Source organism: Apteryx mantelli, chromosome 2 (assembly GCF_036417845.1).
Source record: "Apteryx mantelli isolate bAptMan1 chromosome 2, bAptMan1.hap1, whole genome shotgun sequence".
NCBI lineage: Eukaryota > Metazoa > Chordata > Aves > Apterygiformes > Apterygidae > Apteryx > Apteryx mantelli.
Window position 1 is genome coordinate 172,801,136 of NC_089979.1, and position 25,096 is coordinate 172,826,231.

Genomic DNA, 25,096 nt, shown 5'->3' on the forward strand with positions numbered 1-25,096 from the left:
GCAATTTCAAGCCCCGTTTCCCAGGGCTCTGGGTTCGGGACTGTGCGACCTCTCCAGCTGGCGCGCGGTGAGCTCTGAGCCCTTGGACATCTCAGCTCCACACCTCTATCCACGACACCTGCTTCTGAGCTTGTCATCTTTGCTGGAAGCTACGGCAAAGCATGACCGAGGTCAGCCCGAACCAGTCTCCAGCCCCGTCGCAGCCTCCCTGCCCGGCGCCCGGCGCTCCTTCCCGTCCCCGTCCGGTATTGCACGGGTTAAGCCCCTGCGCTGGGCTGTAATAACCCTGGGGACAGGGACCAAGGGGCCTGGGGGGTGCGGGGAGGATGCAAGGGTATTGCTGGGCTGGGGTCAGCAGTGCGGAGCTGGCAGGGGACAGGGGACGGAGCACCCCACGGCGAGCAGCCGGGACCAGGCAGCCCCCGCCTGCGGCGCGGGCAATCATTAACGAGGAGCAGGGCCGCGGCCGCGGCGCTGAGCGGAGCCCTAGGCCCGGACACAATGCGCGGGGGCAGCCACCTCCTCATCCCCTTCCTCTGCCTCCAGCTCGGGGCCCCCAGCACAGGTAAGGACACCCCCGGCCACCCCGGCCACCATGGGGAGCTCCAGCCGCCGGAGCAGGGAACTCGGGGAGAGGCCGGTGTGGGGATGGGCAGGGGCCGGGCAGCACGAGTAATGGAGCCTGGCAAAGCTGGGGCAGCAGCTTCGGCCCCGGCCCTGCCCGCCTGCCACCCGCTGGAGCACGGCCCCCGGCACGCTGGGCTCGGCCAGGCCAGTGCCTGCAAGCAAGCCAGGCTCAGCTGGGTTAGTGCCTTCAGACAGACCGGGCTCAGGCGGGTCGGTTCCCGCAGGAACACCAGGCTCAGGCAGGTCGGTTCCCGCAGGAACACCAGGCTCAGGCGGGTCGGTTCCCGCAGGAACACCAGGCTCAGGCAGGTCGGTTCCCGCAGGAACACCAGGCTCAGCTGGGTCGGTTCCCGCAGGAACACCGGGCTCAGGCAGGTCGGTTCCCGCAGGAACACCAGGCTCAGGCGGGTTGGTTCCCTCAGGAACACCAGGCTCAGGCAGGTCGGTTCCCTCAGGAACACCAGGCTCAGGCGGGTCGGTTCCCGCAGGAACACCAGGCTCAGGCGGTTCGGTTCCCGCAGGCACACCGGGCTCAGGCGGGTCGGTTCCCGCAGGAACACCAGGCTCAGGCGGGTCGGTTCCCGCAGGCACACCGGGCTCAGGCGGGTCGGTTCCCGCAGGAACACCAGGCTCAGGCGGGTCGGTTCCCGCAGGAACACCGGGCTCAGGCGGGTCGGTTCCCGCAGGCACGCCGGGCTCAGGCGGGTCGGTTCCCGCAGGAACACCGGGCTCAGCCGGATTAGTGCCTTCAGACACACCGGGCTCAGGCGGGTCGGTTCCCGCAGGCACACCGGGCTCAGCTGGGTCAGTTCCTGCAGGCACACTGGGCTCAGGCGGGTCGGTTCCCGCAGGAACACCGGGCTCAGGCGGGTCAGTTCCCGCAGGCACACCGGGCTCAGGCGGGTCGGTTCCCGCAGGCACGCCGGGCTCAGGCGGGTCGGTTCCCGCAGGCACACCGGGCTCAGCTGGGTCGGTTCCTGCAGGCACACTGGGCTCAGGCGGGTCGGTTCCCGCAGGAACACCGGGCTCAGGCGGGTCAGTTCCCGCAGGCACACCGGGCTCAGGCGGGTCGGTTCCCGCAGGCACACCGGGCTCAGCTGGGTCGGTTCCTGCAGGCACACTGGGCTCAGGCGGGTCGGTTCCCGCAGGAACACCGGGCTCAGGCGGGTCAGTTCCCGCAGGCACACCGGGCTCAGGCGGGTCAGTTCCCGCAGGCACACCGGGCTCAGGCGGGTCGGTTCCCGCAGGCACGCCGGGCTCAGGCGGGTCGGTTCCCGCAGGCACACCAGGCTCAGCTGGGTCGGTTCCTGCAGGCACACTGGGCTCAGGCGGGTCGGTTCCCGCAGGAACACCGGGCTCAGGCGGGTCAGTTCCCGCAGGCACACCGGGCTCAGGCGGGTCGGTTCCCGCAGGCACGCCAGGCTCAGGCGGCTCAGCAGCTTGGAGGAAGTGATGCTTGAGTATCCTGAACTCCACCATCTCATGGTCACTGCAGCCAAGGCTGCCCCCGACCTTCACATCTTCAACCAGTCCTTCTTTGTTTGTTAGTACAAGGTCCAGCAGCACACCTCTCCTCCTTGGCTCCTCCATCACCTGTGTCAAGAAGTTGTCACCAATGCTCTGCAGGAACCTCCAGGACTGTTTGTGCCTAGCTGTGTTGTCTTTCCAGCAGATATCAGAGTGGTTGAAGTCCCCCATGAGAACCAGGGCCTGGGATCGTGAGGCTACTTCCAGCTGTCTGTAGAAGGCCTCAGCGACTTCCTCTTCCTGATCAGGTGGCCTGTAGTAAACGCCCACAACAGTGTCACCCATGCTAGCCTGCCCTTTGATCCTGACCCATAGGCTCTCGACTCGCTCTTCATCCACCCCTCGGCAGAGCTCAATACATTCCAGTTGCTCTCTCACATAAAGAGCAACTCCACCACCTCGCCTTCCCGGCCTGTCTTTCCTAAAGAGCCTGTAGCCATCCATGACAGCACTCCAGTCATGCGAGCTATCCCACCATGTCTCTGTGATGGCAATGAGATCATGGCCCTGCGACCGCACAGAGGTCTCTAGTTCTTCCTGTTTGTTACCCATGCTGCGTGCATTGGTGTACAGGCATTTCAGGGAGGTGATCGAGCATGCAGGTTTCCCAGGAGGAATACAAGAGGATCCTCCATAGCCACATCCCATGTGCACTTCCCTGGCTGCATTCACCTGCTGGAGGCGTCCCGACTTGAGCTGGATTTTGCCAGCTACCCTGGCACTGTAACTCTCCCCTTCCCCCATCTTTCCAATTTAAAGCCCTCCTTACCAGGTTGGCCAACCTGTCGGCAAAGACACGTGTGTCTCGCTTAGTGAGGTGGATCCCATCTCTCCTCATCAGTTGTTGATCTTCAAACAGGGTCCCATGGCAAAACCCTGTTGCCAACACTAGCGGCGCAGCCAGTCGTTAACTTGGAAAATCTGTCTCCTCCTCCTCCCATCCACCCCCCTCCCTGGCAGGATTGAGGAGAAAATGACCTGGGCTCCCAGATCCTTGACCACCATTCCCAGAGCTCTGAAATCCTGTTTGATGGTTTCCAATTTGCCCTTGGTATCATTAGTGCCCACATGGAAAAGCAGCAGGGGGTAATAATCTGAAGCGTGGACAAGCCTTGGCAGTCTTTCCATGACATCTCATATTCGAGCCCTTGGCAGGCAACAAACCTCTCTAGGTAAGAGGTCAGGTCGGCAGATAGGTGCCTCCATCGCCTGCAGCAGGGAGTCACCCACAACAATCACCTGCCGCTTCTTCCGGGTGTTCCCCCAAGGCACAGGGTCTATTGTCCCAGTTGCTTCCCTTGAAGCTATGCCCATCTCCTGCTCAGCCTGGAGGGCACTAAACCTGTTCTTCAATAAATAGAATAAAGTTCGCCGCTCCCTGTCGCTCGGGGATTACAGCCTGCGCCTCTGCCTGCAGACCCACCTTGGCTGCAGCACGGCTGCACGGGAGCCCTTGAACGGTTCCCGCAGGCACACCGGGCTCAGGCGGGTCGGTTCCCACAGACACACCGGGCTCAGGCGGGTCGGTTCCCGCAGGAACACCAGGCTCAGGCGGGTCGGTTCCCGCAGGCACACCGGGCTCAGGCGGGTCGGTTCCCGCAGGAACACCGGGCTCAGGCGGGTCGGTTCCCACAGGCACACCGGGCTCAGGCGGGTCGGTTCCCGCAGGAACACCGGGCTCAGGCGGGTCAGTTCCCGCAGGCACACCGGGCTCAGGCGGGTCGGTTCCCGCAGGCACACCGGGCTCAGGTGGGTCGGTTCCCGCAGGAACACCGGGCTCAGGCGGGTCGGTTCCCGCAGGCACACCGGGCTCAGGCGGGTCGGTTCCCGCAGGCACACCGGGCTCAGGTGGGTCGGTTCCCGCAGGAACACCGGGCTCAGGCGGGTCGGTTCCCGCAGGCACACCGGGCTCAGGTGGGTCGGTTCCCGCAGGAACACCGGGCTCAGGCGGGTCGGTTCCCGCAGGCACACCGGGCTCAGGCGGGTCGGTTCCCGCAGGCACACCGGGCTCAGGCGGGTCGGTTCCCGCAGGAACACCGGGCTCAGGCGGGTCGGTTCCCGCAGGCACACCGGGCTCAGGCGGGTCGGTTCCCGCAGGCACACCGGGCTCAGCCGGGTCGGTTCCCACAGGCACACCGGGCTCAGGCGGGTCGGTTCCCGCAGGAACGCCGGGCTCAGGCGGGTCGGTTCCCGCAGGAACGCCGGGCTCAGGCGGGTCGGTTCCCGCAGGAACGCCGGGCTCAGGCGGGTCGGTTCCCGCAGGAACACTGGGCTCAGGCGGGTCGGTTCCTGCAGACACACTGGGCTCAGGCGGGTCGGTTCCCGCAGGAACACCGGGCTCAGCCAGATTGGTTCCCACAGGCACACTGGGCTCAGCCGGGTCGGTTCCCGTGGGCACACCGGGCTCAGGCAGACCCGTGCCCATAGGCAAGCCGGGCTGTGGGCCAGGCCACCCCTGTCCCCCGTGGAGCAGCTGTGTGGAGCAACCTGGTGGTGCCACGTGTCGCTGTGAGCCCGGCTTCACCCGCAACGCCAGCCAGGGCTGCGTGCCAGGTAGGCAGGACCCCGGCATCGGAGCCGGGCGGGGGCACCTGGGGAGGGCTGCATGCCAGATAGGGGGCACCTGGGCGAGGGGACCCCGTCGGGGGGAGCCCCAGGCATGGCTGCATGCCAGGCATGGGGCACCCGGGCTGGGGAGCCCTGGCGCCGGGTACCCGCAGGGCGCAGCTGGGGCTGAGCGAGGGTCTGGCAGCATCCGGCCCGGCTGGCCTGACCCGGCCCCCCCTGAAGCCAGGACGTTCCCGGGGCGCCTGTCGTTGCGGTACCCGGTGCCCATCGCCGTGAGCCCCGCGCTGGCCGTGGAGCTGTCCCAGACCGCGACCGAGCTGGAGCGCCTGGTGAGCGGGGCGGTGGGATGGGGCTCAGCGTGGCGGGGGCTCGGCGGGGAGGCTGCGGAGAGGAGTCAGCCCTGAGCCGATCCCCTGTCCAGTTCCAGCGCATCCTGGGGGCCCTGGACTCCTACGTGTCCTCATCCGTCCTGGAGCCGCAGTGAGTGCCGGGGCCCGGTGCAGCGGGCCCCACTCTCAGTCCAGCTCCCACCGTCGGGGCCCACGCCGAGGGGCAGGACTGGGGGCAGGGGGTGCCCAGCCCCGGGCTGATGCGGTAGCTGTGCCGCAGGTCCGGCAGTGAGTGGGTGACCATCCTGCACAACTTCTCCGTGCTGTCCTCCGTCACGGCGCGGCAGGTGGAGGAGGCCGTGGCCCAGTTCCAGGAGCGGTGCCAGACCAGTGACCCGAGCTGCCGGTTCCTGCGGGACATCGTCTCCTACCGGAGTGCGTGACGGCACCACAGCCTGCCTGGGCTATGGGGCAAACCCCATCTGCCCCCTCCCAGCAGGCCGGGGCTGGCTGCTGCCCCGACCCCACACCTGTGGTCCTGCCCCCTCCTCTGCCATCCGCGAAAGCCGGGGCATACCCTGGGGGGGGGGGGGCAGGAGGGAGCTGAGGGTGCCTTCGGCTCCTGACCCTGCCACCCCCCAGGCCTGAGCCTCTGCGAGCTGGAGCCCTGCGACCCCGTCTCCACCGCCTGCATCTTCCAGGACGGCCTGGCGCGCTGCTCCTGCCGGCCGGGCTACCGCTCCGCGCATCCCATGGATCGCGCCTGCACGGGTGGGTGCGGGCCGGGCTGGGCACGGGGGGCTCCAGGCAGCGCTGCGATCCCAGACCTGGGTGGTGGGGGGTTCCCAATCCCGGGCGGTGTGGGGGGTCCTGGTCCCAGGTGGCACAGGGGTCCTGGTCCCGGGTGGTGGTGGGTTCCCGATCCCAGGCAGTGTGGGGGTCCCCGGTCCCGGGTGGCGTGGGGGTCCTGATCCTGGGTGGTGGTGCAGGGGCCCTGGTCCCAGGAGGTGTGGGGGTCCCGGGTGGTGTGGGGGTCCTGATCCTGGGTGGTGCCGGGTTCCCAGTTCCAGGTGGTGTAGGGGTCCAGCCCCGGCTGGTGCAGGAGGACTCCAGACAGTGTGGGGGTCCCGGTCCCAGGCAGCGCAGGGGTCCCGGGTGGCACGGAGGTCCTGGGCAGTGCGGGGTCCCCAGTCCCAGATGGTGTGGGGGTCCTGGTCTGGGCAGTGCAGGGGCCCTGGTCCCAGGAGGTGCGGGGGTCCCGGATGCCATGGGGGTCCCGGTCCCAGGTGGCACGGGGGTCCCAGGTGGCGCGGGGTTCCTGGGCAGTGAAGGAGTCCCAGTCCTGGGTATCCCAGGTATCCTGGGTGTCCCGGGCAGCCCGGGGATCCCAGTCCCGGGCCATGCGGGGGGGTCCAGCCCCAGCGACCCCAGGCCTCACGGCGCCTCTCTCCCCGCAGCCTGCCGCAGCGGATTCCGGCTGCAGGACGGCTCCTGCCGCAGGTGAGCCCGGCCCCGCCGCCCCGGGCCCCGGCAGCCACCCCATGCCCGGGGGGGGGCGGCTCGGCTCAGCCCCGTGTCCCCGCAGGTGCCCCTTCGGCTTCAGCGGCTGGCAGTGCGAGGAGCGTAAGTGCCGGCGTGGGGGCCGGGGGAACCGGGCTCCGCGACGGAGCTCGGCCCAGCCTGCCGGCCTCTCTCCCCCGCAGCCTTCCTGCTGGCGCTGGTCCTGGTGTCCATCTCCGGGGGGGCCCTGCTGCTGATGCTGCTGCTCCTCACCTGCGGGTACGGCCCCCCCCCCCGTGCTCCCCGACCCTGTGTGCCCCAGCTGTCCCGCGCGCCCCGGTCCTCGGTGCCCCCCGGTTCCCCTAGTGCCCTGGCCTTGGAATCCCCTTCCAGCCTTTGGTGACCCTCCCCTGGTCCCAGGTGCGCCCCATCTCCCCCTTGTGTCCTGGCCCTTGGTGTCCCCGGTCCCCAGAATTCCCCATCTTCCCCATGCACCCCAGCTCCCAGTGCCCCCCCAGTTCCCGGTGCACCCCATCCCCCCCGTGCACCCCGGCTCTCAGTGCCCCCCCCGGTTCTCGGTGCGCCCTGTCTCCCCCGTGCACCCAGGCCCTCAATGCCCCCCGGTTCCCAGTGTGCCCCGTCCCCCCCCGTGCACCCCGGCCCTCAGTGCCCCCCCGGTTCCCGGTGTGCCCCGTCTCCCCCAATCGCCCTGGCCCTTGGTGCCCCCCCGGTTCCCGGTGCGCCCCATCCCCCCCGTGCACCCCAGCTCTCAGTGCCCCCCCGGTTCCCGGTGCGCCCCATCCCCCCCGTGCACCCCAGCTCTCAGTGCCCCCCCGGTTCCCGGTGTGCCCCGTCTCCCCCAGTCGACCCAGCCGTCGGTGTCCCCCCCCCCCCGTCCCTCGTGCACACGGGTCCTCGGTGCCCCCCGGTCCCAGTGCGCCCCTGCTGCCCCTCCCCGCCCCAGCCCCCCCCCCCCCGTGCACCCTGGCCCTGACCGAGGAGATGGACGCTGCCCCCGGGGGTGCAAAGGGGGTCGCCGGTCGCCCCGTCCACACGGCCCGGGAGGGCTGCCCCAGCGCTCGCCCCGCAGCCCCACGGTCCCGCACTCACGGTCCCCGCGCGGGGGCGGCGGAGCCGGGGCTCCCCGGGATGGCACCGGGGTCCCTACTGCCCCCCTTCCCCCAGGAGAGCCCGGCGCCCCCCGCGCCCCCCCACGCCGCCCGAGCTGGGGGAGCTGCCGTTCCCGGCCCGCGGGCTGAGCCTGCCCCGGGTGCAGCCGTGCTGGGCCGCCGACGCGGAGACCGCGGAGCCCGAGCCGGGGGCCGGCGGGCACCCAGCCCGCGCGGTGAGTCGGGGCGGCCCGACGGGGGGCGGCCCGATGGGGGGGGGCGGGGGGGGCTGCCCGGCACCCCCGCGGGGCCGTGGGGCCGGCGTGACGGGGCGCTGTGTCCGTCCGCAGGGCGCCGGCGGCCCCCGCATGGAGACCTTCCTGGGACACCTTCCTGGGGGCTCGGCCGGTGGCCGGCTCGACGGCGAGGACCGGGACGGCAAGGACTACTTCTGACGGCCCCCCCCCCACACACACCCCGCGCCGGGCGATCCCACGCGGGACGGAGCCGCCACGGCGGTGCCGATCGGCGGAGCGGGGAGGGGGGGGGTGACCGCCGGCCCTCTCCCCCCCCCCCGTGTCATCTGCGAGGATAAAGTGGAAGCAGAAACAGCTCTGCGTGTGCGTGGGGGGCACCGGGGGGAGGGGGGAGGTGGTGGGTCCACCGGCACCGGGCTGCCTAGAGGGCCGGGGAAGGGGGCACCGGGAGCGGGGCACGGCGCTGGCGGGGGCGGCCTGGGCTCGCCCCTCTCCGCGCTCCCGGCGCCCCCCCCCCCCCCCCCCGCGGCAGCCGCAACCGCAGCCGCGTCTCGGGCTCCGGCGCTGCCTGGGGCCGGGGGGCTGCGGGGACCGGCCGCTGCTCCGCACCCCCCCCCCCACCCAGGCCGGTGCTTTGCGGGAGCTGCTGTGCCGCCGGGCCGGGCCGGAGCCGGCCGCGCCGTGGGCTCGGGGCGGGGGGGGGGGGGGCCATCCCGGGCCTGGCACGGCCGTTATCTCGCCTCGTCCCTGGAGTTTGATCGCGGCGAGGCCATAAATAGCGAAGTCCCCGGAGCGGGGGAATGGCCGGGCGACCGCGGGGCGGGGGGGTGGGTGTGGGGGGGGGGGGCGGCCGCGGCCTGCGTGGAGCCGGGTGTTCATTAACCCGCGGGGGCGGGCGCGGGGCCGGGTCCCCACGCGCGGGGTGCGCGCCGCGCTGCGGCGAGGCGACCCCGCCGCCCCCCGACCCCCCCCCCCCTCCCCGGTGCCCGTCCGCCGCGGGGCCGTGCCCGCCGCCTCCTCGCCGGCGTCTCCCCGAGGGGGTCCCCGCGGGGGCTCGCAGGGGGGGCAGCCCGGGCGCCGGGACCCCCGCCGGCGGCGCGACCCCGCCGGCGCCCCCGCTGCCCCGGGCCGGCCCCGCCGCGGGGCCCCGGGGCCCCTCCCCGGCCCCCCCCGCGGAGGCGTGTCGGCGGCCGGGCCGCGGGCCGGGGCGCGGCGGGCGGAGCGCGGCGGCGGCGGCGAGCGGCGGCGGCGGCGGCGGCGGGAGCGCAGGTGCGGCCGGGCAGCGGCGCGGGGGCCCCGCCGGGGGGCCGGGGGGGGGGGGCGCGGGCCCGCCGTGCGCCCCGGTGCCCGGCCCGGCTGGCAGCCCCCGCCGGCCCGGGCGCTGCGGGACCGGTGCCCGGGAGGGGAGCGCCGGTCCCCCGGGACACGCCGGGCACCCTGGGGTGCGACGGGCCCGTGGGGCGCCGCGGAGCGAGGGGAGGGGGCTCCTGCAGCGGGGCCGGGGCGGGCTGCGGGGGTGCCGGCTCCCCTCGCTGCGGCCGTGCCCCTCGCAGCCTCGTCCCGGCGGTTGCCGTAGCCGGTGGCCCGGCCTTGACCCAGGCCCGGCTCCCAGGACGGGTACTGGCCACCGGCCTGTGCAATATGCAGAGGGGCGGGGGGGGGGGGGGCGGTCAGTGCCCTGGAGCAGGGCCAGAGCCCGGGGCAGGCGCGGGCAGGCCGGGATGCAGGGCGCCTGCAGGTTTCCAAAGCATCGGAAGGTGAGCGGAGAGAAAAGCAAGGGCATTTCAGAGTGTTGAAATACCTGCAGTAGCTACGTGCTTTCTGAAAAGAGAAGCTGCTCCTTTGGGAGCGGGAGCGTGTGGGTCTGTTCTCATCTGCGCGCTGCCAAGCCGCTGCAGAACGGGCGCGCGGCTCTGCGTCGGGATCTGCCGGCAGCCCTGGGGCAGGTGCACCGGCGGTGCAGGACTGTCCCTCTGCTAACACGGGTCCTGCTCTGGCAGAGGCCCCGTGCAGCCCTGCCTCCATCGCGGCCAAGGAGACTAGATGCCTCTGTGCCCATCAGCAGCGCCGAGAGGGTATTTCTGGGTACCAGAGAAGCCCCAGAAAAAAAGTGCAGGGTCCCTGGGCTGCATTCACTAGCCCATCTAGGGGAACAGGCCCTCCGCGTCACGAAGCGAGGCCCTGCGTGGTGGGGGAGGAGGATGCTTCTTGGGGCACAGCGTGTATCCTGGGCGCCTTTGCGCTTTTGGTTCGGCCTTACCGACTCCCGTCTGGCTGCTGAGGGAGGCCATCGCCCTTCTGCCGGGGCGAGGACTGTCCCATCCTCCGCTCTGGTTGTTCCCTCTTAGCAGACTGTCAGCCTCGCTGTGCACCCCTCGTCCCTGCTGCCTCCCCGAGCCCCGGGCTGGACCCTGCAGAGCCTCCCCGGGCTCACGTCTGCAGCAGGGAGACTGCACCCGCGTGCTGCGCTGCAGCGTCCTCGCTGCTCCCAGCACCCTGCCGGCTCCCACGGGCTCCCCGCAGGCTCCCACGGCTTGGGGTGCTGGAACTGAGGTGCAGCGTGGGGTAGGCACGAAACAGGCGCCGTTTCCTGATGTAGGACAGCGGTCTCCAGTCCCGCTGGGCTCGTGCTCAGCGCTCTGAAATGAGTTCGCGCTCCTCCAGGACAGGAACGTCATTACGGCGTCGCTTGCTGCCTGCCCTGCTGGGGTGGTGTTATTTCATGGTGGGACGAGATGGCCTTTGCCGCAGCAGCCAGCCGTCCGTGCTGCGTGCAGCCACCGTCTCGCTGCGCCCGTGCCTGGGCGGAGAGACGAACCCCAGCTCCCAAGGGTGCAGGCGCGAGTTAAAGGGCTCCGTCCCGCAGCCCCGCAGCTTGCACCCTCCGCCTGGAGCCCGCTGGCTCAGGGTGGCCTCCGCAGTGCTGGTGAGGAAGGGCTGGTGCTGGGGCTGTCCGGGCTGGAGAGCAAGGGGGAGGTGACCACAGTGCCTGCGTGACAGGCTGCTGCGGAGAGGGGGGAATCGGCTGTTCTCCGTGTCTGGAGGACGGCGCGAGTCACGGCCGACCTGCAGCCAGGGACACAGCGGTCGGGCACAGGGAAAGCCTTTTGTGGAAGGGAGGGCTCAGCGCTGGCAGTGGTCACCCCGGGAAGGTGAGGGTCCTTCGGGACGGGGGGCTGAGCAGGTGGGACAAGTGTGTGCTAAGAGGGACGGATGAAGGGCTCATCCTGCCCTGGACTCTCTCCAACAGCCTGCCCGGACCTGGGCAGGTTTCCACGCTTGAGTCCGACCCCAGGAGTGAGGTCCTCTTGCCCCAGTTTCCAAAATCTCCACCTCTGCAAACAGCCTCCCGCGCTGCAAAGGGCTCTGCGGCAGCTCCGGTGAGGCTGGCAGGCTCGCGCCGCATCCAGCTCGCGAGAGGCGGCACTGCAGTCCTCAAGGAATTGTCCCCCGTGGATCCCTGGGCGCCACATCCGGGGGGAAACCCTCGCCCTGAGCCGGGGGCCCCTCCTCGGCCGAGGCCTCGCCGGGCGCAGGCTTTGCTCGCGTCTGCCGCGCTGCGTGGCCGGCGCAGCACCCCTTGCCGTGCCGCGCGGTGGGGTCCGGCTCCGTGCCGGGGCCGGTGCTGCCCTCGCGCTCGGGGGGCAGAGCTGGGAGCAGGGCTGCAGCTGGGAGCTCGACCCCAAAGCGCGGAGGGGAGTCGCGGGAAGGCGGAGGCATCTCCCCGCAGCCCAGCTCGCGGGTGTCACGCACGTTTCCCCCGCGGCCGCCGTCAGGGTGCTGTGTCGGGGGCCGCAGGGCGGCTCTGCGGGCTGTGCACCCGGCCGGCGTCCCTGTGCGTGCAATCGTGCCAGACCCGTCATCCCACTGCTCCCGCGAGCTTTGTGCCCGTGCTGAGTTTTGCACAATCCCCGTCCCCCCGGCGCAGCTGGGCTTAGCAGGGACAGGTCTGCGTGTGCCGGGGCTGGGGCAGGCTGCCAGCTGGAGCAGGGCCCGGCGTCCCGCTGCTCTGACCGGTCCTGTTGGTCCCCAGGTCTCCCTGAGGAAGGATGTGGCTGCACGCGCTCGCCGGGGCGCTGGCGGTGCTGGGCGTCGTGGCCAGCACCGACCCCACCGTGCCGCCTCCATCCAAGGCCTCCATCTTCGCTGACCTGAGCGCCGAGGAGCTGCGGGCCGTGCGGACCTTCCTCATGGGCCGCCCCGAGCTGGGGCTCTCTCCGAGCCACGGCGGGCCCCTGGCCAAGAACAGCATCTTCCTGGTGGAGCTCCTGGCCCCCAAGAAGCGGCTGGCGCTGCGCTACCTGGACGAGGGCGGCCCCGCGCCCCGGCGCCAGGCTCGGGCCGTCATCTTTTTCGGGGGGCAAGCGGAGCCCAATGTCACCGAATACGCCGTGGGGCCCCTGCCCCGGCCCAGCTCCTACCGGCTGCTGCGGTTCAAGGGCCGGCGCGCCATCCCCTTCGCCGCGCGGCCCGTGACCCTGCTGGAGACCGAGCTGCTGCACCGCAAGCTGGTGGAGGCCACGGAGCCGCTGTACCGGCTGCTGCGCGAGTCCACGGGCTTCTGGTACCACAACTGCACCGAGCGCTGCCTGACCTTCTCGGACGTGGCGCCCCGCGGGCTGGCGCCCGGCGAGCGCCGCAGCTGGATAATTCTGCAGCGCTTCGTGGAGGGCTACTTCCTGCACCCCGTGGGCTTGGAGGTGCTCATCGACCACCGGGACACCGACCCCCGGCGCTGGGCCGTGCAGCAGGTCTGGTACAACGGGCAGTACTTCTCCAGCCCCCAGGAGCTGGCCGAGCGCTACGAGCGCGGGCAGCTCGCCAAGGTCCGCCTGGCCGAGCACGAGCCCCGGGAGCTCTTCTCCACCTACGTGCCCCGCGGGCGCTTCGCCACCGGCACCCCCACCGACGTGCGCGGCGCCAAGGTGTGCGAGCCGCCGGGCAAGCGCTACCGGCTGCGAGGCAACCAGGTGGAGTACGGGGGCTGGAGCCTGGCCTTCCGCCTGCGCTCCTCCTCCGGCCTGCAGCTCTTCGACGTGCGCTTCAACGGCGAGCGCCTGGCCTACGAGCTGAGCGTGCAGGAGGCCGTGGCCTTCTACGGGGGCCACACGCCGGCCGCCATGCAGACCAAGTACATCGACGCTGGCTGGGGCATGGGCTCCGTCACCTACGAGCTGGCCCGCGGCATCGACTGCCCCGACGGGGCCACCTACCTGGACGTGCACCACCTGTACGACGCCGACGGGCCGGTGCGCTTCTCCCGCGCCCTCTGCATCTTCGAGCTGCCCACGGGCGTCCCGCTCCGGCGACACTTCGACAGCAACTTCCACGGCGGGTACCAGTTCTACGCGGGGCTGGAGGGGCAGGCGCTGGTGCTGCGCACCACCTCCACCGTCTACAACTACGACTACATCTGGGACTTCCTGCTCTACCCCAACGGCGTGCTGGAGGCCAAGGTGCACGCCACCGGCTTCATCCACGCCACCTTCTACACGCCACAGGGCCGGCGCTACGGCAGCCGCGTCCACACCCACGTCCTGGGCAACATGCACACCCACCTCGTGCACTACAAGGTGGACCTGGATATCGCAGGTGCAGTCCCTCCGCTGCCCCGGGGCCCTCCCCCTGCACCCAGGTCTCCCCCCCCCCGCTCCCCTGGGACGGAGTCTCCACCCCGCCGTCCTCCGGGACGGGTGCTCAAGGGATGATGGAGCCCAAGGACTCAGGAGCACGGTCCACCTGGGGCGATCTGGGCACAGCCTGAATACTCTGAAGGAGGGCTGCAGTTGCAGGATGCACGTGCTGCCCTTGCAGCAGGGCGCTGCAGGGCAGCACGGCTGGCAGGGGCCGGGCGGCTCGGCTCGGCTCGGCTCGGCATGCCTCAGGCCCCGCCGGCACTCACGGCCTCTCCTCTTGCAGGCACCGGGAACAGCTTCGAGACGATGGAGCTGCGCTTTGAGAACATCTCCAACCCCTGGAGCCAGGGAGAGCGCGTGGTGCAGCCCTGGCTGCACCGCCAGCCCCGCCGCAGCGAGCGCCAAGCCGCCTTCCCCTTCGGCAAGGCCCTGCCCCGCTACCTGCTCTTCTACAACCCCCGCCAGCGCAACCGCTGGGGACACCCCCGCAGCTACCGCATCCAGCCCAGCTCCCACGCCGGCCGGGTGCTGCCCCGCGGCTGGAAGGAGGAGAAGGGCATCGCCTGGGGCAGGTGAGGCCGGCGCCCGGCTCTGCGAACGTGGCCCCTTCGCACTCGCCCCGCGCCGGGACTGGGCTTCGTGGCGGCGGAGCCCTCGCAGCAGTCGGCCAGAGTGTGCTTGCAGCCGGCGCCGCCAGTGTGCGCACGGGGTCATGGGGGTGCAGGCGCCGGCCCCCTTGCAGCAGCACGTCTCGTCCCCTTGCTTCCGTGTCCTCCCCCCCCCCCCCGCGGGACTGATGCCGGCCCCGGCTCTGCCCGCGCAGGTACCACCTGGCTGTGACGCGGCGCCACGAGAATGAAGCCACCAGCAGCAGCCTCTACACGCAGAACGACCCCTGGGAGCCACTGGTCAACTTCGAGGGCTTCATCCGCAACAACGAGAGCATCGAGGACCAGGTGGGGCTGGGACGGCGCAGGGCTGCGGGGCAGGTTCGTGGGGCTGGCGGTGATGGGGCAGGGCTGCGGGGCTGGCGGGGGCCGTGGGATGGCTGAAGGCGCTGGCTGGGGGGGCCCTGGTCTGGGCAAGAGGTGCTGGGCATGGGGTGCAGCGCAGGTGCAGCATGGGTACAGCGCAGAGCGCAGCGCGGGTGCAGCGGGGCCAGGCTGGCGGGTGTTTCCCACGTGTGTGGCCAGCACCCGCCGACGGCTGCGGTGCCCCCCGGCAGGACCTGGTGGCCTGGGTGACAGTGGGCTTCCTGCACATCCCGCATGCTGAGGACGTCCCCAACACCGCCACCCCCGGCAACGCCGTCGGCTTCTTCCTGCGCCCCTTCAACTTCTTCGATGAGGACCCCTCGGTGGCATCGCGCAGCCCCGTCATCGTCCGGCCCCTGGACCCGGCCGCCTCCCAGCTGGAGATCCAGCGCTGGACGCCCGACAGCCCCGGGCCCTGCGTCTCCCCGGGGCCCTTCACCTACAACGGCACGTACTGGCAGGAGTGACCCCCGGCCGGGCAGGGAGGGGACACTCAGCCGCAGCATCCCTGGTGTCCCGACCCCGCTGTGCCCGGCCGGTGCATCCCCAGTGCCCTGACCATGCTGTGCCCAGTTGGGTGCGTCCCCAGTGCCCTGGTCCCTGCTGTGCCTGGCCAGTGCATTCCTGGTGTCCCGACCCCGCTGCGCCCAGCCGGTGCAACCCTGGTGTCCTGACCCTGCTGCACCTGGTCGGTGCATCCCCGGTGTCCCGACCCCGCTGCACCCGGTCGGTGCATCCCCGGTGTCCTAGCCCTGCTGCGCCTGGTCGGTGCATCCCCGGTGTCCCGACCCTGCTGTGTCTGCCCCATGCATCCCCGGTGCCCTGACCCCTCTGTGCCCACGGGGGCGAGGGACAAGGCGGTGGCGGCGCCACGCGTGCGGCAGGGCGGCGGGGCCGAGCCTCGCCGTCTGCAGCTGCTCTGACTCAGTAAAAACCGTGACACCTCGCTGCGGGCAGTGCGTCTCTCGGGGCTCGGCGCCGCTGGGTGGGGAGTGCCCAGCCCCCCCCCCCCAAACCCCGATCGGCCGTTGCAATATTTTGCAACCTTTGCTGCAAGGACCCAGCCGTGGTTCAAGGCTCCCCCCCCCCCGGGGCTCCCATGCTTTGCCCCCCGGGGCTGGCCCCGAGCAGGCCGGGGGGGCGCCAGGCGCGGACGAGGCTCCCCGTCCCCCCACCCCCCAACCGGGCCGGGCCGCTCGAGGTGCCCGTCACCGTCCGCGGGAGCTGCACGGCGTGGCGCAGCACACACAGAGCCGGGTTGTCTCTCCGGTTTATTGGGGGGGCCGGGGGGGGAACCTACCGCAGAAGGCGACATGCAGGGCTGTGTAAAAAGGCAGGTCAGGCACACAGAGACCCGGGCGGCGGGACGGCGGCACGACGACAGCGCACACTACGAGGAGCCGGGACCCCCCCCGCCCCGGCACGGCCTGCAGCAGCCCCCTCGGGGCGCGTTTCGGGCGGCACGGCCCCAGCAAGGGGGGGGGGGGGTGTCACCGGGCGCCGCAGGAGCCGGGCATCCCCGCGCCCCCTCCGCGTGCCGCCCAGCTGTGCTCCGGGGGGGGGGGGCTGGCGCCCGCAGCCGGGCCACGGAGCAGGGGAGCACGCAGCAGGCGCGGGGCCGCCCGGACACACGCGCTGCCCCACGGCACCGCGAGCGCGTCCCCGGCCGGCAGGGCCCTCCAGCAAACACCAGGACGAGGACACACACGGAGAACGGCCACCGGCACACGTGCACACGCACACCCCTTGCTGCGGGGGCACACGCATGCACACACACACACACACACACATGTGTGCATGCACACGCACTCTCTGCCTCTCTCTTGGAGGAGGGCAGCAAGCGTGTCCGAGCACAACAGGAGCACGCGTCCGAAACACGCGCAGCACCCCTGAGGGGCACCGGATGCAAGTATACGCACGCGCATGCATGCACACACGCATGCACACGCATGCACACCCGCACAGGCACAACCGCACCGGTGAGTACAGGCACCGGCGCGCAGGAGAGGCACAAACACACGCACACACAGCGAGCACAGGGCAGACAGACCCCCTGCACGTGGGGACACACACGCACACGCACACACCTCCATGCACACCCCACGCACGCTGCCCCCACGCCACTGGCCCGCACCGGCCCCACGCGCGCAGCCGGCCGAGCGGGGCCCGGCCGGGCGATACGTCTAGGGCAAGAAGGTTGTGGGGTCCGTGCCCAGCCGCAGCACTACGAGGAGGAGGAGGAGGGAGAGGCGAAGAGCAGTACACGTCTAACAGTCCTGACAGCCGAGCCCTGGAAAGCGCCGGCGCGGCGGCGGGGCGGGGGGCCCGGGCCCCCGGCCCCTGTTAGGCCAGCTAACAGCGGGGAGCACCAGCGGGTCCCGCTGCCCGGCTCCTCGCGCCCCGAATGTCCGTGGGGGTGGGTGGGGGGACGGCAGCCTGGAGACCCGGGGCGTCCTCGGGACGGGGACGGGGACGGGGGGAGGTCTGCATCCTGTCGCTCCGGGCGTCCGGGCCCCGTCCCTGCCCTGCCGATTAACTCCCGGGGTCGGAGCAGTGTCTATGCAGGGTCTGTGTGTCTGGCGCCGCGGCCAGCTGTCCGGGCAGGGAGAGGCGCCGCGCCGCCGCCGCCGCCGCCGGCTCCACCAGCAGCACCACGTCGGGCGGCGGCGGTTCGCCGGGCAGCTCCGGGGCTCGCGGCAGCTCCAGCGGCACCGGGAAGCTGGGAACCTGCGGGAGGAAAGGCGGAGGCTGCGGCGCGGGGCGCAGGACGGGGCCGGGGGGGGGTAAGGGGGGGGCTGCGGCGCGGGCTGGGCTCACCTGAGAGAGGGGCTGGATGGGGGTGATGGGCAGGACGGGCTGCGGCGGCCCCGCGGCACCCGGCGCCTGGCGGGGCGGCGACACGGCGCTGTAGGCGGGCGGCACCGGCGCGACCTGCCGCTGCAGCAGCTGCACGATGGAGCCGATGTCCGCGGCCATGCGGGTCTCCAGCCTGCGGGCAGACGGGCGTCGGGGGCCGCCCCCGGCTCCCCCCCCCACCCCCTCCCGGGCCCTCCTCCCCGGGGGGCAGCCCCACACCGCCCCCCCACCACCACCCCCGGCCCCGCGGGTACCTGTTGAGCTGCTTCTGGAGCAGGTCGAGGCGCGTCTCCACCTCGGAGCGCTGGCGGCGGCTCATGGAGGGCAGCGGGATGCTGAGAGCCGCGTGGGCCGGGATGGTGCAGCGCGGCAGCTCCTGGTACTGCCGCCCCCGGCTCTCCCCCCAGAAGCTGAAGATGTTGGACACCCCCGAGAAGGCTCCTGCCGCGGGGGGAGACCTGTCAGACCCACCCCCCGCCTGGGGTGGGGTGCGGAGGGAGCACGGGGCGATGGGGCAGGCGTGGGGCAGGAGCAGCTGCCTGGAGACACGGCACTGCTGCACCCCGACCCGGAGCAGGGGGAGGAAGAGGAGAGGCCGCCACCGCAGACCCCTCTGGCATCCCCACGCTGCACGACCCGTCCGTGTGCCTGTGCCCATCCCCATCCCCGTGCCCATGCCCGTTCCCATCCCTGTGCCCGTTCCCAAGTCCATTTCTGTGCCCATCCCCATGCTCACCCCTGTGCCCGTCCCTGTCCCCATCCCCATCCCCATGCCCATCCCGCCGCTGTCCCCATGCCCATGCCCATACCCATCCCTGTCCCTGCGCCCATCCCTATGCTTGTCCCCATGCCTGTCCCCATCCCCGTGCCCAAGCCCATGCCCATGCCCATCCCCATGGCCGTTACTGTCCCCGTCCCCGTCCCCGTGCCCGCCCCGCCGCCATACCCACCTGAGAGGGGGTTGCACATGTCGCTGCCCTTGCGCTCGTCGGCTTCGGGGGGCGCGGGCACCTCGCTGCCCGGGCGGGCGGTGTGGAAGGGCGAGAGGGTGGCAGCGCCGGGGCCGGGCGCGGGGCGCTCGTCCTCGTCGCTGGACGGCGAGCTGGACGGCGAGCTGGAGCGGCACGGCTCCCACTCGGCCGGCCCGCGCGGGGCCCCCGGCGCCTGGCAGTGCCTGCCCGGCCGCAGCGCCTTCTGCCCGCTCCGCAGCTCCCCGGCGTTCTCCGCGTCTGCGGGGGGGGGGGGACAGGACCTGGGTCGGCGCCCCCGGCACCCCCCGGCAGCCCCCGGCACCCCCGGCATCCCTCACCTTTGTCGGTGCGCCGGCGGAAGGAGAGCTTGCGCTTTCGCAGGCGGTTGAAGCCGCTGTCCAGGTCGTCGCTGCCCGGGGACCCGGGGATCATGTTGGTCTGCAAGGCGGAGGGGGGGGCTGGGGGGCGGCCGAGGAGGGGGCTGGGCAGGGACCCCCGGGCTGGCGGCAGCCCCCTCTGGTGCAACGTCCCCCCTCCTGCCATGCAACACCTCCTCATGCTCTGGGATCCGTCAGGATGCCCCGTGCCGAATCCCCACTCCCGGGGCCCCCGGACCCCCCCCAGCACCCGCCTGGCTCGGCCCCGGCCCCGGCAGGCGCCCCGCGGGCTCTCACGTCGCGCAGGTTGAAGGTGATCTCCAGGCTGGACCAGAAGTGGTCGGAGAACTCGGGGTACATGTCCAGCACCTCCAGCAGGTCCTCGCGGTGGATCTTGTGCAGGTCGCAGTAGGTCAGCGCCCGCACGTCCGCGTTGGACTTCCCCGGCCGCGCGTAGAGGTTCAGCGGCTCCCCGAAGATGTCGTTCTTCCCTTGGGGGACGAGGCACCGCGGGGATCAGCCCCATGGCTGCGCGGCCCCGGCTCCCCCATCCCGGCCCGCATCCCGCCGCCGGGGCTCACCCAGGATGGCCACGACCACGTCGCCGCGGAGGATCTCGATGGAGCCGCGGGAGATGAAGTAGAGGGCGGTGAGCACGTCGCCGGCGTGCACCAGCGTGTCGCCGGGGGGCGCGTGCGTGGTCTTGAACTTCATGGCCAGGGCGCGGAGGCAGCCCTTGGTGGCCCCCTTGAAGGGCTTGCAGTTCTGCAGCAGGCTGCGGTTCAGGTGCAGGCAGATGTCGGCCTGCAGGCACTCGGGGAAGCCCTTCAGCACCTGCGGAGCAGCGGCGTCAGCGCGGGACGCGGGGCGGCACCGCCGAGCGCGTCCCCCCCCGCCGGCCGCCGCCGCGGCGCTCACCGCGTTCATGTCGATGCCGTTGGTGTAGGACCAGGCGTGCTGGAAGTACTCCTCCAGGCGCTGCCGCAGCGGGTTGGGGATCTGGTGGAAGCGGATGAACTCACGCACCCGCAGCATCTGGGTGTGGTAGCGAGCCGTGCCCGAGTACAGGCGCTGGATGATGGCCGACACGTTCCCGAAGATGCTGGCGTACATCAGGGCTGCGGAGAGGCGCCGGGTGAGGGGCAGCCCCCCCCCCCCGCCCGGCCCGGGACTTCCCCCCGCGCTCGGCATCGCCCCGCAGAGACGGGGCCTGTCGTGTGCACACGCAGCATCGCCCCGCAGAGCTGCACCTGCTCGCTCCCACGCATGCACACACGCACACACGCACGCACACACACGCACACAACGCCACAGGGGTCTCACAGCACTGCACACAGCCGGCTTGCACACACGCAGTTAGCCCACAGACATGCTCTTGCTACATCACACACACACGTGTGCTCACACACACGTGCAGGCACATGCATGCACATATACACAAGTGCAAACGCTCACATATGCAGGCTCACAGCTCATGCTCAGACACTCACATGCTCTCACACATGCATGTTCATACACACACGTGTGCTCCCACACACGCGCATGTTCCCACATGCACGTGCTTGCTCACACACGTGCATGCTCACACACACATGCTCACACACACATGCATGCTGCATACACATGCACATGCATGCTCACATGCATGCTCACATGCATGCGCACTTGTATGCTCATGCACTCGTGCATGCTCATACACATGCATGCTGCATACACATGCATGCTCACACCCGCATGCTCTCACACACATGCATGCTCACAGACATGCATGCTCACACACATGTATGCTCACACACATGTGCATGCTCATACACACATGTTCATGCTGCATACACATGCATGTGCATGCTCTCACACATGCATGTTCACAGACATGCAAGCTCGTACACACGTGTGCATGTTCATACACACATGTGCATGCTGCATGCACATGCATGCTCTCACACATGCACGCTCACACACACACATGCATGCTCTCACACACATGCACACGCAGCTCACAGACACGCCTGCACGCAGATGCATGCCCGCCCTGCCCGTGGGGTGCGGGAGGGGTGTCCCCCCGCGCAGGGCCCCGAGGGCAGCCGGGCCCCGGGCGCACTCACAGCCGATGAGCATGACGCAGATGGAGAAGATCTTCTCGGAGTTGGTGTTGGGCGAGACGTTGCCGAAGCCCACGCTGGTCAGGCTGCTGAAGGTGAAGTAGAGGGCCGTGACGTACTTGTCCTTGATGGTGGGGCCGTAGAGCGGGTTGCTGTCGTTGAAGGGCTTGCCGATCTGGTCGCCCAGCGAGTGGAGCCAGCCGATGCGCTGCCCCTCCACGTTGCCGATGGCGTACCAGATGCAGGCCAGCCAGTGGGCGATGAGGGCGAAGGTGCACATGAGCAGGAAGAGCACGGCCGCCCCGTACTCCGAGTAGCGGTCCAGCTTGCGGGCCACCCGCACCAGGCGCAGCAGCCGCGCCGTCTTCAGCAGCCCGATCAAGGTGGTGGTCTGCGGGGGGGGGGGGGGCGATGTGACAGCAGCATCAGGACCGCAGGGGGTTGCAGGCGGTGACGTCCCCTGCGGGACCCCCCCCCCCAAGACCCCAGCAGGGCAGGGACCGCGGAAGAGGGTCTGTCCCTCGACCTGTCCCCAGCCCGGGGACCCCCCACCTCACTCTCCCCAGGCGACAGCACCCCTGCACAGGGTGCACCCGCCTCGGCCCGAGGTCCCTGCACACCCCACATGTGACCGGGGCATCGCCTCCCCCCCCCCCACAGCAGAGCCCCCCCCCCCGGTGCTGAGGGACCCACGAGCCCCGTGGCTGGGGAGCAGTTCAGGCGTCTCCACGTGCCGAGCGCTGCAGCCGGCTCCTTCCCAGCCGTGCTGGGGCAGGGGGGCTCCCACGGGGCCAGACCCAGATTCGCCCGCACCTGCGCTCAGCATCACGCGCCCGGCCGCCTGCATGCTGCGCCTTCCTGGCACCCCCTCCCCCCCCCCCGAGCTCGCTGCCGTGGGGCCCTCGTGCAGCTGGCCCCAGATGGGGGGGGGGACGGTGCCAGGCACCCAGGGACCGTCACCCCCATGGGGGGCTCCGGGCACCCACAAAGCAGCCCCCAGTGCAGAGAGGGGGCATGGAGCAGCTGGGGGGGCATGGAGCAATCAGGGGGACACAGAGCAGCTGGGGGGGGGCACGGAGCAACCTGGAGAGGCTCAGAGCAACCAGGGGGCATGGAGCAACCAGGGTGGGGGGGCATGGAGCAACCTGGGGGGCATGGAGCAATCAGGCTGGGGGGACGTGAAGCAGCTGGGGGGGCACGGAGCAGCCAGAGGGGCATGGAGCAACCAGGGCGGGGGGGGCATGGAGCAACTGGAGGGGGCACAGAGCAACCAAGGGGCATGGAGCAACCTGGGGGGGCACAGAGCAACCAGGGTGGGGGGGCATGGAGCAACCAGGGGGCATGGAGCAACCTGGGGGGCATGGAGCAACCAGGGGGGCACAGAGCAACCGGGATGGGGGGCATGGAGCAACTGGGGGGGACACGGAGCAAGCCGGATGGCACGGAGCAATCAGGGTGGGTGTGAGCAGCTCCGGCCAGCCCCATGCAAAGGGTCCCGTCCCCGTCCCTGGTCCCGCAGACGGGCCGGAGGGGAGGTGGGTCCGGGCGCCGCAGCGGGGCAGGCGGGTACCTCCTCAGAGCCGGAGCCGAAGATGAGCAGGTCGAAGGGGATGGCGGCGACCATGTCGATGAGGAACCAGCCCTTGAAGTAGTGGATGGCGATCTTGGCGGGGTGGCTCACCACCTCCTCGTTGGAGTTGACGTAGGTGGTGCGGAAGTTGATGAGGATGTCGATGATGAACATGATGTCCACGATGAGGTCGACCACGTTGAGCGGGCTGCAGGAGTAGCCGCAGTTGCGGCGCTGGGCCTCCTCCTGGTCGTTGAGCAGGAAGGCGGCCGAGTAGGGTGTGAAGATGGCCGTGTAGATGACCAGCAGCAGGATGAGCCAGTCCCACACCGCCTTGAAGGGGCTGTAGTGCAGGATGGTCCATTTGTGGATGCGCGGGGCTTGCAGCTTGTACTCCGGGAGGACGTCGGCGCCGAGCGAGAGCACCTGGGCGGGCGGGCAGGGGCTCAGCGCCCGCGCCATCGCCGGCCCCCTCCAGCGCGGCCCGAGCCCTCGGCCCTGGCCGTCCCTGCTGCTCGGGCTCTCCTGCTGCCGGTGGCGCCGTGGAGCATCCCCGGCCGTGCAAGCAGGGGGAAGGGCCGCTCCGGCAGGTCCCACCAGCCCTCGCCTTGCCCTGGGCCTGCGGGCGCAACGGGACGTGCCCCTTCGCTACGCGCGCGTGCCCAGGTGCACGTTCACGCCACGGACACACAGACCGCCCTGCCCGGAACGGCCACGCACGGCACAGCCCCACCGCAGTGCGTCCCCCTCTCCCCAGCTCCCCCAGCACGGGCGGCAGCCCCCGGCTGCACGGCTCCTGCGCTCCGGGGCACAGCAGGGAGAGGCACCAGGGCCGTACGGCTGTGGGCAGGAAGGTGGCACGGCACAGCCTGGCATGGCACGGCATTGCACGGCATGGTATGTCACGGCATGGCATTGCACAGCATGGCACAGCACAGCAAAAGCATGGCACGGCATTGCATGGCACGGCATTGCATGGCACAGTACAGCATGGCATGGCACAGCACAGCATGGCACGGCATTGCACATCATGGTATGTCACAGCATGGCATTGCATGGCATGGCAGAGCATTGCACGGCATGGCACAGCATGGCACAGCACAGCACGGCCTCTCGCTGTTGCACACAGCCCCACTCCCCGCGGCGCAGCCCCTGCCACCTCGCAGAGCAGCGGGACGCCTCGCCCGGTCCCGGCACTGCCTGGATGCTCCTCCGCGCCCGTCAGCGCAGGCTGCGCACCCACCCCACGCACGCCGCACCCGCGTGCCCCACGGGCCGGCACGCTGCCGAGGAGGACCCGCACGCTGCTGCGGCTGGAGGCAGGAGCCGTCCCGACGCTCTCCCCCCCTCCACGACGTGCTTGGCGAGCCGAGCCGTGTGCCAGCGCGGGATCGCGGCTCAGCTGCTGCCAAACAAGGCCCTGCGGGCGCAGAAGGCGCAGGGTGACGCAGCCACGGGCTGGCACGGGCGCCGGGAACGTCCCCTTGCCAGGATGGCCTTGCACGGCGCCGCGGGGCCATGCTGCCCCCAGCACCGCGGGCTGAGCTGCGGGGCCAGCGCTGCTCACTGCCGGTCCCCTGCCCTGCACAGGGATGGGACCCATGCAATGGGGCGCAGCAGGGTGCAGCGGGGTGCAGCGGGGTGCAGCAGGGTGCACCGGGGTGCAGCGGGGTGCAATGAGGCACAGCGGAGCCCCCCCAGCCCCCCAGCTTTGGCAGGACCCTGCTTGCTGAAAGCCCCCCCGTCCTTCCCCTAGGTGGGATGGGCAGCGCTGGCCCGCAGCCGGGGCAGCTCCAGCCTGTGGTGGGAGGCAAACAGGGCCCTGCCCAAACGAGGGCAGCCGTGCAAACCCGCTTTTTGCACGTCCTTTATGCACAGCGGCAGCAGGCACCGCTCCCCTCCCCAGTGCAGCTGCGATCCTGGACCGCCCCGGATGTTGCCTGCCCCAGCACTGCTGCCCGCACCCAGCCCTGCCGCAATCCCGCTCCTGCCACCCTCGACTCCCCTCGTCCCCCGCTGCTGCTGGGGTCCCTCCCCACCAGCCCCAACCCAGCGTCCCCAGGCGGGTGCTGGGGCCCTCGGTGCCGCAGAGGGACAAGGTCTGGGCAGGGGCAGCACCTCTGAGCAGGGGACGGGGCTGGGGCCACCCAGCAGACCCGGGCTGGCAGCAGGATCTGTCTGGGCCACAGACTGGGAAGGCTGGTGGGGGGGGGGAGGTGTTGGCACACAGACAAATGGGGCAAAACGGCCCAGAGAAAATGAGGCTGGGAACGGGACCGATCCTGCTCGCCGGAGCGGGGCTCTGGAGCCGCCTCGGTGGGTTGACGCTGCGGGATGGACGGTCTCCAGAGGTCCCTCCGTCCGCAGCCTTTCCGGGTTTGGAGGTGTGGGGCGAGGGGCCGGCAGGGCAGAGGAGGCCCCCGGTGCGTGCACACATGCAGGCACACACATGCACACGCATGCACACACACGCACACGCATGCACACACACGCACACGCATGCACACGCATGCATGCACACGCACGGCCCGTGTGCGGGGAGGCCTCTGCAGCCAGCCCTGGGATGAGCCGAGCGGCAGCACGGCACACGTGTCCAGCCACCCCAGCACGCCGGCGTGGGACCGGGCCATTGC

The 25,096-nt window shown here is 71.0% G+C and overlaps 3 protein-coding genes across 5 annotated transcripts in view; 2 read left to right on the plus strand and 1 right to left on the minus strand.

Moving 5' to 3' along the window:
• The first annotated feature begins 375 nt into the window (after positions 1-375).
• LOC106500478 (protein HEG-like) lies at positions 376-8,254 on the plus strand. Of its 2 annotated transcripts, XM_067292133.1 has the most exons (11): positions 376-565; positions 4,582-4,707; positions 4,945-5,051; positions 5,144-5,202; positions 5,332-5,486; positions 5,694-5,822; positions 6,509-6,551; positions 6,637-6,674; positions 6,755-6,830; positions 7,737-7,896; positions 8,011-8,200. In XM_067292133.1, the coding sequence occupies exons 1-11, from the start codon at positions 502-504 to the stop codon at positions 8,113-8,115; spliced, it is 1,062 nt and encodes a 353-aa protein (XP_067148234.1). In that variant the 5' UTR covers positions 376-501; the 3' UTR covers positions 8,116-8,200. The 2 variants fall into 2 exon arrangements, with proteins under 2 accessions (XP_067148234.1, XP_067148235.1); XM_067292134.1 differs by lacking the exon at positions 7,737-7,896 and having other exon boundaries at positions 8,011-8,254.
• Positions 8,255-9,134: 880 nt separating this feature from the next.
• AOC1 (amine oxidase copper containing 1) lies at positions 9,135-15,533 on the plus strand. The gene is made up of 5 exons (XM_067292131.1): positions 9,135-9,186; positions 11,951-13,509; positions 13,837-14,125; positions 14,377-14,509; positions 14,779-15,533. The coding sequence occupies exons 2-5, from the start codon at positions 11,967-11,969 to the stop codon at positions 15,052-15,054; spliced, it is 2,241 nt and encodes a 746-aa protein (XP_067148232.1). The 5' UTR covers positions 9,135-9,186; positions 11,951-11,966; the 3' UTR covers positions 15,055-15,533.
• A 312-nt stretch (positions 15,534-15,845) lies between these two features.
• KCNH2 (potassium voltage-gated channel subfamily H member 2) overlaps positions 15,846-25,096 on the minus strand; it is a 34,287-nt gene continuing 25,036 nt past the window's right edge. Inside the window, exons 6-15 of one of the 2 annotated variants that reach the window (XM_067292135.1) lie at positions 22,464-22,889; positions 20,897-21,284; positions 19,710-19,909; positions 19,373-19,625; positions 19,089-19,282; positions 18,753-18,852; positions 18,394-18,672; positions 17,698-17,884; positions 17,405-17,576; positions 15,846-17,314 (exon numbers count right to left, since the gene is read on the minus strand). In XM_067292135.1, coding sequence (XP_067148236.1) covers positions 17,120-17,314; positions 17,405-17,576; positions 17,698-17,884; positions 18,394-18,672; positions 18,753-18,852; positions 19,089-19,282; positions 19,373-19,625; positions 19,710-19,909; positions 20,897-21,284; positions 22,464-22,889 — 2,394 coding nt within the window. In that variant the 3' untranslated portion in view covers positions 15,846-17,119. Of the gene's footprint in view, positions 17,315-17,404; positions 17,577-17,697; positions 17,885-18,393; positions 18,673-18,752; positions 18,853-19,088; positions 19,283-19,372; positions 19,626-19,709; positions 19,910-20,896; positions 21,285-22,463; positions 22,890-25,096 lie in introns of those variants that run through there. The other variant, XR_010883559.1, reaches the window with a different exon arrangement.